The sequence below is a fragment of the Dendropsophus ebraccatus genome, chromosome 6 (assembly GCF_027789765.1).
Source record: "Dendropsophus ebraccatus isolate aDenEbr1 chromosome 6, aDenEbr1.pat, whole genome shotgun sequence".
Classification (NCBI taxonomy): Eukaryota; Metazoa; Chordata; class Amphibia; order Anura; family Hylidae; genus Dendropsophus; species Dendropsophus ebraccatus.
Genome location: NC_091459.1, coordinates 37,085,978 through 37,103,388, shown reverse-complemented (window position 1 = coordinate 37,103,388; position 17,411 = coordinate 37,085,978). Strand labels below are relative to the sequence as shown.

Here is a 17,411-nt window from a genome sequence, read left to right as displayed (position 1 = left end):
TTGACAACATGACGTGCAGCCATATTGGTTGTCGCTTCTGAATTTAGCCCATATTGCATCCATGTTGACTCTTTCCCGTTTCTATGAGGAAGATACCTGAGGGGTAAAATAATTGTGTTCCTTTTATAACTGATCATGATGGATTCATAAAAATGGAATGAAAGTGTGAACAGATCCTTAAAGGGGTACTCTGGCAATAAAAATAGTTTTCCAATCCTCTGGTGTCAGAAAGTTATATAGATTTGTAATTTACTTCTATTTAGAAATCTGAAGTCTACCAGTACTTATCAGCTGCTGTATGTCCTGCAGGAAGTGATGTATTCTTACAAGTCTGACACAGTGCTTTCTGCTGCCACCTCTGTCAGTGACGGGAACTGTCCAGAGCTGTAGCAAATCCCTGTGGAAAACCTCTCCTACTCTGGACAGTTCCTGTCATAGGCAGAGGCGGCAGCAGAGAGCACTGTGTCAGACTGGAAAGAAGACACCACTTCCTGTAGGACATACAGCAGCTGATAAGTACTGGAAGACTTCAGATTTCTAAATAGAAGTAATTTACAAATCTGTATAACTTTCTGATACCAGTTGATTTAAAAAAAAAATTTCAGAGTACGGCCGGAGTGACTGTATACGTAAGAGCAAAGTTAGACAAACTTACTGACTCTGTCAGAACTGGCTTCGTGTTTTATTTGTATGGGGGTCTCTTATAGGAGAACCATAACTCTGGTAAGCTCTCTCCAGAGGTGTCTGCTATCTCATTTAGTTAATGAGACCCCTAATTTTTATATAGATACATAGATATGTCACCTACATCCACTATCTCTTTATTTTTAATAACCAGTTAGTTTGTAATAAGAATTTGTTAAGATGTCCTCACTGAGATTGTAATATGTTATGAAATACTTTCCAGTGTGCAGTAGTAGAGAATACACAGGCCTAGCGCTCATAGGCTTTATTCCCACATTCCGCTCACACGCCATATATACGGGTGGGGTGCAGTAGAACGGATTATCAGAACTCCCTGCATCATACATCATTATGATGCCTGGGGCACCAAGAGTTTAAATCTGTGTGGTACTGCACTGACAAAGCCACGTGGACGTGCAGCTGTGGCAGTACAGTACTGCAAAGATTTAAACTGTCTCTGAGCTCCCGGCATCATAATGATATATAATGCAGGGAGTTCTGATAATCCTTTCCACTGCACACCACCCGTATATATGGCGTGTGCGCGAAGTGTGGGAATAAGGCCTAAAGCTTTTGATAATGCCTTGATAATGTTGTTTCATTTTCTTGCATGGAATTTTTGTTTTAGGGTTCTTGGTGGTATAAATCAATCCGTTATAGTGGAGATCAGATCCTTATTCGCACTACGCAGATCTACACATATTTTGTGTATAAGACGCGTAACATGGACATGAAGCGTAAGTATACTGGTGTTTCCGTGTGAATGCCCCCTTACACGGGATAATGCGAGCAGGCGTAAATCATGGTAAATCAGGCGCGGCTTACCTCCTCGCCTTACCACGCCCACCCATCGGGCGACCGGGGGATATGGCTGGCCAGGGAGAAGGGGTGTTCATGAGAAGCAGCAGTATAGCCGGCCATTTCTTGAAAAATACAATATTACAAGTTAAGGGCATTAGATTTCATGTGTGAGATCATTGATCCATTATTATTCTGATTGCCATTGGAGTCGGGAATTTTTCTCCATTTGATGGGACAATTGACATCTGCCTCATAAGGGTTTTTTCTTCCTCTGGATCAACACAATAGGGTTTCTGTAGGTTGAACTTGATTGACTCCTGTCTTTTTTCAATCCTTTTTACTATGTTACTATTATTTATCTTGTATGTGACATTAATGAGCAGATTTCACCATCTTTAGCTGTCTTTCTCTCTCTGTAGCCTATGTTCCCATCAAAAACCTTTTTGAATGATGACTAATAAAAAATATCCTTGTATTCCCATTTCATTTGCCCATTTTGATTAAAAAGACCTACTTTCTTTTGAGCTTTACATCCTGGAGAGAGGTGCCCATATTCTGCTGAAGAATTTGCCTGCATAATCCGTGCATTAACCGTTTTAGCAACACGGCCTACACCAGGTTACATTTCTGACACTGGATTTGACATGCTTATTTCCAATATGTGGAATTTCTTTTTAATTTCTTTTTTTTTTTTTTTACTTCTGATAATTACTTTCAGATAAGTAAAATAAATTGCAGTATTCAGTTTTTAAAGGACAACTCCAGCCAAAATATTTTTATTTGTTATTACTTATGAAAAGTTAGACAAATTCCTAATATACTGTACATTAATTAAGGGAAATGCACATATTCTGTTATTTCCCTTCATTTTGTAGATCAGGAAGGCTTCAAATACTCTAAAAACCGTGATTTTACGAATCAGTTGTAATTCCGATGCAGTGTCCAGCAGGGGGGGTGCACACTATATATTAAAGTCTGTGGCACTTTATTGTGCCTATAGAAGTGTATGTAATGTATGTACACTTTGCCTTATTGATTGAATACATTTATGGAATACTTGTATTCCATAAATGTATTCAATTAATACATTTGGAGGGCACCGAGCAGGAGGGAGAGAGGTGCCTGTGCATCTAACTACCTCCCCCCCCCCCCCCCCCCCCCTCCCTGCTCGGGGCTGTGGGACACATATACACTGTACTACTCCTCCCATCATCTGCTCATAGTATGGGCAGATGATGGGGGAGTAGTACCGGGCAGTCCCCTTCACCAAATCGCCCCCCCCCATATGCTCTGTACTACTCCTCCCATCATCTGCTCGTATTATGAGCAGATGATGGGGGAGTAGTACCAGGGCTATCCCCATCACCACCACCCCATAACGTCATCGCCGCGAGCTGCCAGGAGTGACCTCAGGAACGAGTCGGCAGGAGCAGCGGTGAGCTCTCGGCAGCGGCAGAAACGGGGTGGTGGCGATGGGGATAGGAATTTGTCTAACTTTCCATAGGTAAATACTTTTGGCCGAACTTCTCCTTTAATGCACATGTAATACTATAACTGGCCAGCAGTATTCTTCTAATGATTCACCTTTCTCTCCTATTCTTATTCTTATCACATTTCATATGTAGAATGTATCCAGAAGCGTTGATGTGGTATTTTACAATTGAATCTCTTCTTTTAGGGCTTATTATGGTCCTAGCTGGTGCATCAGAGTTTGACCCACAGTACAATAAAGATGCAACAAGCAGGCCTGCAGACAATATACTGATTCCTCAGGTAATGTACATAAACACTTTTCTCAGTCTAGTATATAAAACGTTCTCCTTAGTGCCAAGAGTGTCTGATTTTTCTCTTTGGTCCTTTTTAGTTGATAAGAGAAATTGGTGGTATTAATCTAAAGAAGAATGAGCCTCCACTGACCTGTCCATACAGTTTAAAGTCCAGAGTCCTCTTACTGGCTCACTTGTCCCGGATGCAGATCCCAGAGACACTTAAAGAAGGTAAATACTTTTGTGTGACTTTTTTTTTTCTTATTTTGTAGGTAAACGGGCTTGTTAATTTTTGTTCATTTTATTCTTTCAGATCAGCAGTTTATTCTAAAAAAATGTCCTGCATTGCTTCAGGAAATGGTTAATGTCATATGCCAGCTGATAATCATGGCTCGTAGTCGTGAAGGTAATACACATTTATTGTTTTCTTATATTAGATAAGGCTCATATGTGTTAACTAGTAGCTACATCACCTTGCCAAAAGCAAAATAGTCAAGAAAAAGACTGCAGCAAAAATTAGTCAAGAACAGGCCAAAAATGTCCAAAAAACTGCTAAAAATAAATCTGTAATTGTAACTGTTTTTGAGCCATGTGTAAAACTGCCTGGCCAAGATTGGCTGCTATTACACAGACAACTGCAAAGAGCAAGTGGCCGCTTTCTTCCAGATACAGCACCACTTGTCCTTTGACTGGGTATTTTTTGAATTAAATGGAACTAAAGTGTAATTCCCCAGACAACCTGAGGACAGGGATGGCACTGTTTATGCAAGAAAGTAGTGTTTTTTTTGTTTGTTGTCATCCTGCATAACCCCTTTAGGGTGCGTTAGGGTAACTGTAAGGGTCATAGGGCATCTGAAATGTTTTTATCCGTGCTGATGATACAGTTATTACCATTATTATTTTAATTTTTTTTCTTGCTCTTTCTGAAGAAAGGGAGCTCAGGCCACCATCACTTTCCTCTCTGGAGAACTGCATGAAGCTGTGTCAGATGAGCGTGCAAGGCCTCCAGCAGTTCAAGTCTCCCTTTTTGCAGCTGCCATTTATTGAAGAGGACCATTTAAGACGAGTTTTTAACCACAAAAAGGTATATTGGTCTGAGCTGTGGCCTATTTCTTTCCTGTTTTAGATGTTTTGTTATCGGACAATGAACTGTGTAAGAAATCTTTTTACTAAGAACCTTTTTAGGTGATATAATTTGGATTTAAAATGCTCTTAAAGTCAATGTTAGTAGGGTTGTCTCATGATTACAGGTTATCCCCTTTTCAATCTCTATGGAAGCCAGGGAGATAGCTAAAGATTGTACTATTGCTGTATGCCCTGTATGCCTTATCGAGGTAAAAATGTTAATAAATTTTGTGCAAGGGGAGGACACGTCAACCCGAGCACAATGCTGTGCCACTTTTTCTCCCCCCAAATGGTGAGCAAGGTGCAAAACTTTAAAAATTCGCACAAGGGGAGGTCCTTGCAAACCTTGATGCATTTGCCCCTCAGTGTCCAGGCTTTTTCGTCTTCCTTGTTTTGCGGCACTCTCTCCCTGTATCTCAGGATTGAAATGGGTCTCAGCAGTGACACCTGCTGTGATCAACGACTTTTAAAATGTCTGATGACGTTTGAAAAGTTAAGTGCTGGTGTCTATTAAGCAGTAAACAAATAAGAGTATACCTGTTCCTAGAAAGATAAGCCATATGCCAATCACGAATACGTTTGGGAATTCTTAAACTAGACCTATGGTTTTTTTTTTGCCAAATGGGCCAAAGCCAATTTATTGTGAATCTGCTAAAAAGCAGTAAAGAATAAAACTAAAGAATTGTAAAGTATTATGTACATTATGAGGGGAATATGTTGTTCTTTGTTGTCTTTTTGTTTATATTTGTAATTTTATTTATTTTATAGTTTAAAATAAAGTCTATTCGGGATCTGGTCAGTATGAAGGAGTCAGATCGTCGTTTGCTGTTCAGTTTTCTTGAGGATAGCAGCTATGAGGAGTTGGTGGCAGTTCTTGGTAGCTTTCCACATGTCACAATGGAGGTAAAACCACAAGGTACGTGGTATGTCCTAATATTTTTTAACAGTTTAGGGCAAAGGCTGCACGGGCATCGCTAACTATCTCCGTGCAGCCCTTGCTAAATGCTAAAATTATCGGGGCTGCCTGAGGTGTAATTTTTTTTTTTGCGCCATGATGTGTTCTTTCTATCGATACCTTGATTGCCCATATGTGACTTTTTGATCGCTTTGTATTACAATTTTTCTGGATTTGATGCGACCATAAGTGAGCAGTCTTGCACTTTGGGATTTTTTGGCGCTTACGCCGTTTACCGTGCGAGATCAGGAATGTGATAAATTAATAATTCGGGCGATTACGCACGCGGCGATAACAAACATGTTTGTTTATTTTTTTTTATTTATAACATGGAAAAAGGGGGTGATTCAAACTTTTATTACGGGAGTTTTTTTTTTATTTTTTTTTTTTTTATTAATAATGACACCAGGGATCGTCTGCAGTAAGTAATCGGATGCAGCTGTCAAAGTTGACAGCTGAATCCGATTACTTAATAAGAGGGCACGGTGATCGGACCGTGCGGCACTGCTCTGAACATCCCCAGGCGGCCCATGATGTACAGGTACGCCCAGGGTCGCCAAGGGGTTATCCAGCGAAAATCTTTTTCTTTCAAATCAACTGATATTAGAAAGTTATACAGATTTTTAATTTACTTCTATTAAAAATTCCTAAGTCATGCAGGAATTATTGTTTTATTTTCAGTCTGACACCGCGCTCTCTGCTGACATCTCTGTCCGAGACAGGAACTCTGTCTCGGTTTTCTATAAATCCCCATATAAAACCTCTCCTGCTCTGGACAGTTCCTGTCTCGGCCAGAGATGTCAGTAGAGAGCACTGTGTCAGACTGAAAATAAAACATTTCTCGTGCGTCTTATTGGGGGACACAGATACTATGGGTATAGGCTGCTGCCACTAGGAGGCGCTGACACTAAGAAAGAAACAAAGGAAGTGACTCCTCCTGAGCAGGATATACCCGCCCACAGGCACTGAGGTAAACCAGTTTAGCTTAGTGTCAGTAGGAGGCAGACACAGGTCTGGGTTCTCCAGACCAGTTTCTTCCTTTATGTTTAGTTAGTTAGATTTTCTTTTTCCTTCTAGGTCTTATGGATTCTTGGGCACGGTGGGTAATCTAGACCCACCCTGATCCCCTCACTATGCTACCAGGGAACAGACCATAAATATAGATGGACTGTCTACCCTCGGTTGCCACCGGCCGGCAACGTGACACCATGGCACCAAATCAGTCTGACTGTCTGGTCGCCTTTCTGCGGACTCTGTATCCGCACAGCCCCTTCCCGCCTCGCCCCCCAGAGCTTGGCGCGTAAGGTGAGGCACCCACCGGCTGAAGACGGCAATGGTGAGTATGGGCTCCTATATGGTAAGTATATTCCCCCTGCCCACCCTCCCAGGCCACCATTGTATTCTTATAGACAACCCCCGGGCCATGCTTTCCTCACACAGGGATTTCTCCATCTCCCCATGCTCCACTCCCTCAGGGTCACTGTACCTCTGTGGCTCTCTCCTCAGTCAGTAACAGGCCAGCCCCCTCCTCCATTTTATTTTGTACTGGTGCCTCTCTGGGTGCCATGGGGTGTACAGTGAGGGGTCTCCCACTCCTGTCAGTGCTGTGCAGGCTGCAGTTTCCCGCCTTTTTTCCCTATTGTGGCTATGTCTGGAGTACCTGCTCTAGAGGATGCTCCGCCTCCTCCGTTAGGCCCCGCCCCCTGTCGGCCGCAGCACCCCGCCATTTTTCTTAGGTTGCTGAGCCTGCACTACTGCACTGTGGATGCCCCGCCCCTCCCGTTAGGCTCCGCCCCCTTTCGGGTGCCGCGTGGGCCACAGCATCCAGCCCTGTATCTTATGTGGCTGATTCTGCACCCCGGGATGCTCCGCCCCCTCCCGTTAGGCCCCGCCCCCTTCGGGAGCCGCGCAGCCCGCAGCATCCTGACGTTTTTCTTAAGTTGCTGGGACTTACTGTGGGATGCCCCGCCCCCTTTCGGATGCCGTAAGGGCCGCAGCATCACCATTTTTGTTATCTTTTTAACTCTGTGGAGCCTTCACTGTGATGCCCCGCCCCCTCCCGGGTTGCCCCGCCCCTTTTCGGGTGCTGCGGACTGCAGCATCCTGCCGTGTGTCTGTGTGTGTGTGTTCCTGTTCTCTCCCGGGAGAGCTACCACACACACTGTTCTATTCCCAGCAGCTTATCCTGCCACCTACTGGTGGAAGTGGTTATTACACCATTACATATATAAGAATGGCTTGCATCATGTTTTATTATGGCCAATGTTCCATATAATGTTCCAGCAACCCTTGGTCTGCAGATCCAGCATTTTTGGTGCTGGTTGACCCCTCTGTGTCAGATTTTATATATTTAAGATTACATTAATACTTATATACACATTCTGGTTCCCCTCCAACCACATACGCACAGACACATTCCCCATCACCATACAGTGTTTCTGTGCCCTCAGTGAGATCCTTCTGCTACATGGTGTCACAAGTAGGACACTGCACCAGACACGTTACTCACTACTAGACGGAGCTTACTGTGCTCTGAGCAGAACCCTCTGCTACATGGTGTCACGAGAAGTACATGGAACCAGACACGTTACCCACTATCCAGGTGGTGTATCTGTGCTCTGAGCAGAACCCTCTGCTACATGGTGTCACAAGAAGTACATGGAACTAGAGACATTACCCGCTATCCAGGCGGTGTATCTGTGCTCTGAGCAGAACCCTCTGCTACATGGTGTCACGAGCAGGACACGGATCCAGACACGTTATCTGTTTCCAGGCAGTGTATCTGGGCTCTGAGCAGAACCCTCTGCTACACAGTGTCACGGTAAGTACACGGAACCAGACACGTTACCTGTTTCCAGGCGGTGTATCTGGGCTCTGAGCAGAACCCTCTGCTACACGGTTTCCCAACCAGGAGAACCGTCTGCTACATGGTGTCACGAGAAGTACATGGAACCAGACACGTTACCCGCTATCCAGGTGGTGTATCTGTGCTCTGAGCAGAACCCTCTGCTACATGGTGTCACGAGAAGTACATGGAACCAGACACGTTACCCGCTATCCAGGTGGTGTATCTGTGCTCTGAGCAGAACCCTCTGCTACATGGTGTCACGAGCAGGACACGGATCCAGACACGTTATCTGTTTCCAGGCAGTGTATCTGGGCTCTGAGCAGAACCCTCTGCTACACAGTGTCACGGTAAGTACACGGAACCAGACACGTTACCTGTTTCCAGGCGGTGTATCTGGGCTCTGAGCAGAACCCTCTGCTACACGGTTTCCCAACCAGGAGAACCGTCTGCTACATGGTTGGTCATACAGGTTATGGGACCAGACACATCACCCATTGCCAATCATTGTTCCTGTGTTACTCAGAGCTACCCCCTCTGCTACAGGATGTCACAAGCACGACACATGTTCTGTCATTAACATCACCCCTTAGCGGGCGGTGCTTCAGACCTGCCTCTCATCTTCATGACATAGATTCCTTTACTACATGATGTCAGAGACATAGAACTGGACACGTTATCACCTCCCAGGTGGTGGTACAAGGTTATTCAGAGCTCTGCCCTCTGTTGCATGATATGGCTCCAACTACATTACCTGTAGTTCGGTGTGCACAGATTGTGGTATTCTGTTACACGATGTAATACACCTTCTTCAGGTCCACTCATTATAGTGCATTATAGTGATGATGCTTGGCATTTCTCGTGTCCAGTTCTCGTTTACATTGGGACTCAGTCCTGTTCTCTTCCCTGCTCCCAGAGCACACCCTGTAGGCTTCTGTTTGCTTGTCTAGTTTACAGGTCTGACCAGGCACATTACCTGCTTCCAGTCCAGGGATTTGTATCTCTTGAATGCTGGTCCTTGGTTACTTACTGCTTGCAGCTACTCTGCTCGTGTTACCCTGTATATTACCTTTCATCCTCGTAGGACTCCCATGATCGGTGCCTGTCACTTCAGGGGATCATCATAGGGTAACTTGTTACCACACCATTTCGTCTTCTGTATGTTTCCACTAGCAAGTCTCATTACCTGCTCTCGGGCAGTGTAACCTTGGTTTATTCCTCTCGGGCCGTATCCTTTCTAAAGCCCGAGCATCCTGCTACGTGTCCCACTACACGAGGTACAGAACCCCTCGCTTTACCTGCCCCCGGACTGTTGTACTGTCATACTCTGGTCCTCTGAGTGGCCGGCAGCATATAGGTACAGTCACTATTTCATCCTGGTACTGTCAGGGTGGTTCTTCTGTCCTTCATCTGGGCATAACTACCATGTTTTGGCATTTGTTTCACTGGCTGTTACCCAGTAGTATGGCTTGGTAACAGTAGTAGTATTGTATTGCCTAGACCGTCCCCTCTGCTATACTGCGGATGGCCCTCAGCGAGGTTTGTTCTTATTGTCTCATGGTGCTCTACTTCAGGAAGCTGTCCTTGGTCAGCACCAGCCACATTGCCTCTTCTCTTTGATCTGGGTGAAGTGAGGCCTCTCGGTTCCTCAGGTAAAACAGTAAGGGTTTCTTCTACCCCTGGTGTATGTAGGACATCGACTGCCTACATGACTCACAGTGCTGCTTTAGGACTTCTCCTTCTGCATCTGCCTATGGCCAACATGGCTAGTATTTAGTCTTCTCTCTTAGGCAGCTGCAGTCTCACAGGTTAAGGATTCCTGTTTACTGCCTGTACTGTTTCTCTACCGTCCTAAGCCTAGGTGTATGGTCCCTTTGTGGTCTAGCTTCTCCAAGTGTCCTTTTTTGGCCATATGGACTATGAAGCATTGTTGTTCTCAGTTCAGGGTTTTGCAGTGCTCCCGCATACACAGTTATTCTTACGCTCTGAAGTAGCACACTGTTGTGCATGACCCCCCTATCCTAGGTTTGGTTTTTTACTACTCAGTCAGGAAATCTTCAAGCAGTCCTTCTCTTCTCCGTGAGGATGGAATATTTAGTATAATAGGTATCCTACAGTCCTCCAGAGGACTGTTATTCCGAGATTGCTTCTTCCGACAGGCAGGTGTGGGTTTTCAGCCCTCATTGGCCTCTATGAGCACTCCTGCTTGACTTGCTTGTCCTTGGTCTTCTTGTTGACCTGCCATGCTCTCCAGATGGGACTCCCGGTCCCCCTCCCTTATCTTGTCTCCCATGTGGAGTCCTCGAGAACTTCTCCCTTAAAGATTTCCTCTACTTGCAAACAGGGTTGTTCACTGGCCCATGTCTGGCCCTACCTAAGGCTCTATCGTCTCCGAACCTATTGCATTCTGGCCAGGCTTCATTTGTTCGGCAAGTTGCCAATTCTCGATGATCTTTTCTCATTAACCATTAAAGTCCCCTTGTTTTCCTGTTGCTCTGTCCACCAGAATGCATCTGGCTCTCGCCTTTCCAATTGCCTAGGGATCCGGTTGAGCTGGTTGATCCGCTAATCTCTTCAATGTGGCCATTGGATCCCGCATAAGGTTCCTTTCTCAAGCAACGTCTCTGCTCACCCTTTGAGGCGTTGGTTTCTAGATCTAGTCTACATATGGACTCTAGTCTATGTATTAACTGTTGTTCCCCTTGTCCTGTGACAACTCCCGTGCCTATAAGCCTTACCTCGACCTCCCTCGACGGTTTTCTTCTTTGACTCCATGCTCTCGAGTACCTCTAGGCTTCCTTGGAGCGGAGTGTTTTATATGATCGACCTCCTTTCTGGGGCTTTAACAGCCCATGGAGTTGTTTTTTTCCCGGCCTACCGGCTTCCTCTGCTCATCTTTTCTGTCGGACACTGCGGGGTACCAGGTACTACTGTACTCTTTTCAGGACAACTTGCTCAAGATTCAGATCACGGTTTTCTTTTCTCCCTCTCCTTCTTTCCCTGGACTGCATTACGCTTGGAAAGCTTTATTCTTATTAACATGTATGTGTTTCTCAGATGGGGTAACTCATGTCATAGGCCATGGCTTTCTCTTCACAGTGAAGACTGTACTCCTAGGCCTATGGAGCTTCCAGCCTGGCCATTCTTCCCTGCTCCATAGTCAGGGACGCAGCTTCTCCTGCATCTCATGTAGCACCTTCTATGAGAGACTCTCAGTCCTTTCTCCTTTATTTGACGCCTTAGGCCTCTAGGTGCCACGAAACACTTTCCAGTCTCTCCCGTCATGGTTGTATTTGCCTTTTTTCTGTTCTACCTCAGAGTAAGTCCCTGCCGCCTGTGGTCGCCTACTTGGCTGGGCGTCTGCTTTTTTCCCCACATCTAGCCTACTAGTTCTGTTGGACTCAATGTTACATCATGTTGCTGGCTTCTAGGAAGGCCACAACCCACTCTGCAGTGCAGCACGTTGCTCCAGGGACTAGACCCGCTTTCCTTTGCCGCGGACCTGTCGGGGTTTTCTCTGACGCATTCAGCATCAACCCTTGCTCTATTCCTATTTGATGGTTGTGTTGGTGCTATTTTGTGGCTTCTCGCCAAGCGCTCTTGTCTAGCGGTTATCTTTCCCACCCCATGGACTGCTTTTGGACGTCCCATAGTATCTGTGTCCCCCAATAAGACGCACGAGAAAAGAGGATTTTTTACTCACCGTAAAATCTCTTTCTCGTAGTCTTCATTGGGGGACACAGCACCCACCCATTTTTCTTTTGGGTTTTTCATCGGTATGGTAGTTTTCTCAGTTTTTGGTGTTATTCCTACTTTACCTGTTCTTGACTTCTCCTACTGCTCTGGCACAAACTGGTTTACCTCAGTGCCTGTGGGCGGGTATATCCTGCTCAGGAGGAGTCACTTCCTTTGTTTCTTTCTTAGTGTCAGCGCCTCCTAGTGGCAGCAGCCTATACCCATAGTATCTGTGTCCCCCAATGAAGACTACGAGAAAGAGATTTTACGGTGAGTAAAAAATCCTCTTTTTCTGCATGACATGCAGCAGCTAATAAGTATGAGAAGAATTCAGATTTTTTAATAGAAGTAAATTGCAAATCTATATAACTTTCTGACACCAGTTGATTTGAAAAAAGATTTTCGCTGGATAACCCCTTTAACACTGTGAGCTACACGGTGTCTATAACTCCATGAGTTACGTAAAATATTTAGCTGGGAATGCAACGCTGTTTCCCGTTAAAGCTATGGGAGTTACACAAATTGTGTAAAGTTGCCAGCTCAACTGACCTCTTGTGGCCTCGAGTAGCCTGGAAGGGGGCTGTGAAACCTTTGATTTCAACATAGGTGCAGGTGAGACCTGCATTTATGGCATATACTGTAGATGGGAATACCCTATAATTTTTGTCCATGCCAAGAATGCAATTCAGTAACCAAAGGCAAATGAGCTACTTCCTCTCTACTAATTGCTGTATCTTCGGCTGGGGAGCAGCTCGAGCAAATATTTTTGGCTTTAAAACAAGATCAAGATTGCAACTCTATCTGCAACCCAGCATGATATATAATGATGTAAGGATGTAGATTGAAAGTATTAAAGCAGTTTGATTGATATGAATTTATTACCGCACTGTTTGTATTTGTTACAGTCCTAGATGACGAAGACAGTAACAACATTACGGTGGGCTCCCTGGTCACTGTCCTGGTCACCCTTAAAAGACAAACAATGGCCGTAAGTATGAATAATTCTAGTAATAACTAGAAAGTAAACTTAATCTGACGGAATCTAATTTACTTTTGGTTATGCAAAGATGACTCTCCAGTTGTAATACAAATATCCAAATCGTTGCATTGCAATTTAGTGTAATGAATACCACCAATCTTCCCAACATGCTTATTAGACATTGTCCAAATGATCAGTCTATTCAAACAACCTCCCGCAGCTTCATAGCCTGTGTGTTTCCTAAAACATTTGTAAGTCTCATTTACCAAAAATGACTACTTACACCAGAGAAAAAAAGCTGTGAAGTCTTGGCCAGCGGGGGGCTTAACTCATGGGCTCATCAGTCCGCTTCTTGTAAGACTGGGTTCACACTGCGTTTTTGCAATCCATTTAAAAAAAAAAAAAAAATAATCAAAATGGATAATTTTTATTAACGGACACAAAAATGAGGTCGACTACGTTTTTGTGTCTGTTAAAAAAAAATATTTTTTTGAAATAATGGAAGTCAATGGAAAAAAAGGATGCACACAAATGCATCAGTTTTTTGAGGGGAAAAAAACCCCTGCAGTGTGAACCCAGCCTAACAGACACCAAGATGGAACATAGGAAGGGGGAGGGGGCTTGGCTACTACAATGTACAGTGGAAAGATCCTGGACTATTTACCTTTCTGGCCTCACTGCTCCTAAATGATAAATCAAGACTCCCCTCCAATGTCAGCTGCAGCAGCATTTCAGTGCTTAATGGGAACTTTTTAGCAGTTTAGGGCATCCCAATCTACATATAAATTCTAATAACAGGCTTATAAACAACCAGTAGGCTCTTGTGTCGGCAATGCGGCTATATATGTTCCAACTGCCAATGTGTCATGCATAACGTTGTGACCCACATTTACGTTGGCAGCATGGAATGGGCTTTAAAGAGGACCTGTCACCCCCCCCCCTGCCGGGGCAGAGCCCAGCCGACCCTCCCCCCGCTATAGACCCTTATACTTACCCTGTGCACGAAGTCCTGCTCCTGGACCCGTCCCTGTTGCCGAGATATTACCGTTGGATTCTATTCATTCTCTATGAGCGTCGGCTTCCTACGGGGATATCTCGGCAATGGGAGTGGGTCCAGGAGCGGGACTTCGTGCATGGGGTTAAGTATAAGGGTCTCTAGCGGGGGTCGGCCAGGCTCTGCCACGGTGTGTGTGTGGGGGGGGGGGCTGAAGCGCTATATTATCTGCTGACTCTTTCCCCTATTCTTTCTTCAATCCAGCATGTGTTGGATAACTTACAGGAGGTTAGAAGTAAAACGCTGCACACACTGAAGAAGAATTGTACTTACCTGCACTTATCTGCACCTCTGCTACCTCCCTTGTGTTTCCGTACTTCCTTCCTCTTCCTCCTTCACTCCAACCTCTGCTACTCTCTGTCAAGCAATCCCCTGTGGGATTGATGACTGTCAGGGGTTAGAAGTATAACACTGTACTTTTCTGATCCCTGGCTCCCTTCCCGTACAGTTACAACCCTGTCCCTCTTTCTCGCTTCATGCTGACTCTCTCTTCCCACTATTCAGCCATCAATCCCCCATGTGATTGATGTACAGCACCACACATACTAAAGCAGTTGCTGTACTTTTCAGTCCTCTTGCTCTCTGCTCCTTTACAGTAAATAAAAGAAAAAAATAGAAACTTTAAAAATGGTGCCTGCAAAAATAAAACGTTCAAATTCTGCCTCTCTAGAATAGGCAGAGTACCCATTCTCTCTGCCACATATAAGTATACCTTATGAGACTTCTCTGTTTATCTCCTTAGCTACCATCTCCAGCGTGAGACCCAGTGCCATAGGCTTTCATTAAGCTGAGTCTTACTCCGAGCGATAATTTGCCTAACCAGGCTGATTCAGCAGATCATTGCTCCCTGTAATAAAGACACAATCAGCTGATTGATCGACTGGCTGATCGTGTATTTAGGTCCTGACTTAAAATAATCGGCTGCCAGGCCGATGGCTTATGACTGTGTAAAGAAAAAATAATAGTCATACATCTCCTTGCTCCCTGATGTCCCTCAATCAATTTATTGCCGCGGCACTGTCCTGGTTATTGGCTTAGTGGCCTGTCACTTTAGACACTGCAGGGAGCCGACTGAAGCTAGCAGGACATCCGAGAGCGAGGAGAGGTTGACAAGGGCTGCACTAACATCGCTAACAATATTTACTGTATGTGTATATATGTGTGTGTATATATATATATATATATATATATATATAATGTGTGTATATATATATATATATATAGATATGTGTATATATATATATATATCTATATATCCCTTGCTGCAAGATTATTGTGTTGTATATTGATGTGAGGGCCCATCTAGCTGATCAAAATTCAAAATAGATTTTCAATAGTGTTTTGTTTTTGTTTTTTTTTCCTTCAAAAAGACTGGAGCTTTAAGTATCAAGTAAACCTTTAGAAGTTAGTAGTAAACCTTTAGAAGTCCTATAAAGTATTGCTTCTTAATTGTTCATTTTTCTTTATTCCACGTAGGAAGTGTTTGAGAAGGAACAGTCTGCTTGCTCTGCTGAAGACCAGCCAGTTGAAGAAGGGGTATGTGTTCTTTGTTAAGAAAACCATTGTGTCCAGGTGGTGCCAAGTGTGATGAATTTATGACAAGTGTCATGGTGTACCAGTACAGTGCCTTTTGCTCTTTAGTGGACATTTTGGCTGCCTCATATATGAAACAGTATAATTATATGCAGGCTGCAGATACATCATAGCCAGATGCTGGTTATTGAAAGCTGAGTCTGCTGTTTCTTCCGCTGTACAAAGAAAAATTCTCTTTTCCCCTATCCACTAAAGAGGTAAACACCCCCCCGTGACCTCCTACTTTTCCCCTATCCTTTTTTCTGGATAACCTCTTTAAAGATTACTTGTTTCATTTGTATTTCCAGCAATCTTAATTCAGACCAGCACCCACTGTTCTGAATATTAATGGGGTTCTCAGTGCCTGGTTATGTGATAAATAACAAAAGATACTACACCGGCTTTATTTTTGCTGTGTCCAGTGATACAGCTGTGGTCCTCACTGCTGCTGTTTATTTCACTGCATAACATGCTTTGAGATACACTTTAAGTACTAGACTCAACAGTATCCACACTCGTGCAGCTGTGTCTGATATTGAATCACAGGTTATTTAAATGAATAGACATGAGCTGCAGTACCAGACACAGTGCGATGGTAATGTCTTATTTTTCAGTACTATAAAAAGAAGCTGGGTTATCAGTTGCCCAATTGAGGTGATATTCAGAGCCAAACTTACTGACGCGCTATCCACAGGCTATCCCACACTGATCAGCTGTTCGGCACAACAGATACACAGTGAACGGAGTTAGTCAGTAAAAATCGGTTAAAAACATTCCTTTTTGGGCCTATGCAATGAAACATCACCAAAGAAAAGATGTATTCAGAGAATGAACTTATTGGTTTTTTTTTTTTGGTTTTTTTTTTTTATATTCTGTTTTATTTACAGCAAGGGGAAAGTGGCAAAACAAAGAGCAAAGGCTGGCAGCAAAAAAATAAAACCGCAAAGAAGTCTTCCAAATCCAAGAAAAAGAAACCACTAAAAAAGAAGCCAGCTCCCCCGCCTTCAACACAACAGAAACAAGGGAAACAGAAGCAAGCCAACGATATAACTGCAAATGTGAGAAATTTCTTCTATGCTACTAACTTTGGGTAATCGACGGGCATAAGATGCCTATATAGCAAGATTTGTGAAAATATCAGCTTGCACTTAAAGGAGAAGTCCCATAAAACAAAAAAATCACCAGTAGGCGGGGGGGGGGGGGGCACAAACAGAATAGAAAGTATACTTACACATTCCTGTGTCCACATAGTTCTGCCTTTTACTGATATGTCCCCACCTCCAGCAGCTCCTACTACTGCAACGTCATGTACCTGACTGATGGATTGCTTAGCCAACCGGTGACAGGGGCGGGACACTGCTGCAGTCACTGACTGGCTGAATGGGCAGTTCATCATGGGGGCCGTGACGTATCAGCAGCTGAAGCTGCAACAGGCTGGTGGCTGTCAGAAATCTGTAAGCAGCGCTACAAGAGCATGGGGACACGGGTAAGTATACATTCTTTATTTTTTTTCCCCACAACCTCCCGACCTGTCATTTTTATGTTTTGTGGGACTTCCTCTTTAACACTGCCAGATGCCTTTTATACAGTTTTGCATAAAAAATAAGGTGTATGAAAGGTGGGTAAAAATTTGTCTTTGTAGTTTAAAATTCTGACCCAGAAGCCCCCGAAAGACAGTCCTGTTACTAAAATTAAAGTACATGATATGTACAACATGAACATATCCTGAGAAGTGATGAAAAACATCCACAATCCAGATGCTGATACACATCTCAGTCAACCTTGACAAGAAGGCCCTTGCTACTAACCTAACTGTAACAGGAAGTACACATCCTCTCCGATGAGCTTTAAAATGACCTCAAGGGGAGTTGAAATGTTGCTGTTCTCTGCTCATT

General features: G+C 44.1%; 1 protein-coding gene across 1 annotated transcript in view; it reads left to right on the top strand.

Moving 5' to 3' along the window:
• SEC63 (SEC63 homolog, protein translocation regulator) overlaps nucleotides 1–17,411 on the top strand; it is a 43,086-nt gene that overhangs the window by 13,620 nt on the left and 12,055 nt on the right. The window contains exons 8-16 of the mRNA XM_069974804.1: nucleotides 1,313–1,421; nucleotides 3,164–3,258; nucleotides 3,350–3,482; nucleotides 3,565–3,657; nucleotides 4,181–4,335; nucleotides 5,145–5,292; nucleotides 12,817–12,899; nucleotides 15,421–15,480; nucleotides 16,404–16,574. Coding sequence (XP_069830905.1) covers nucleotides 1,313–1,421; nucleotides 3,164–3,258; nucleotides 3,350–3,482; nucleotides 3,565–3,657; nucleotides 4,181–4,335; nucleotides 5,145–5,292; nucleotides 12,817–12,899; nucleotides 15,421–15,480; nucleotides 16,404–16,574 — 1,047 coding nt within the window. The remainder of the gene's footprint in view (nucleotides 1–1,312; nucleotides 1,422–3,163; nucleotides 3,259–3,349; nucleotides 3,483–3,564; nucleotides 3,658–4,180; nucleotides 4,336–5,144; nucleotides 5,293–12,816; nucleotides 12,900–15,420; nucleotides 15,481–16,403; nucleotides 16,575–17,411) is intronic.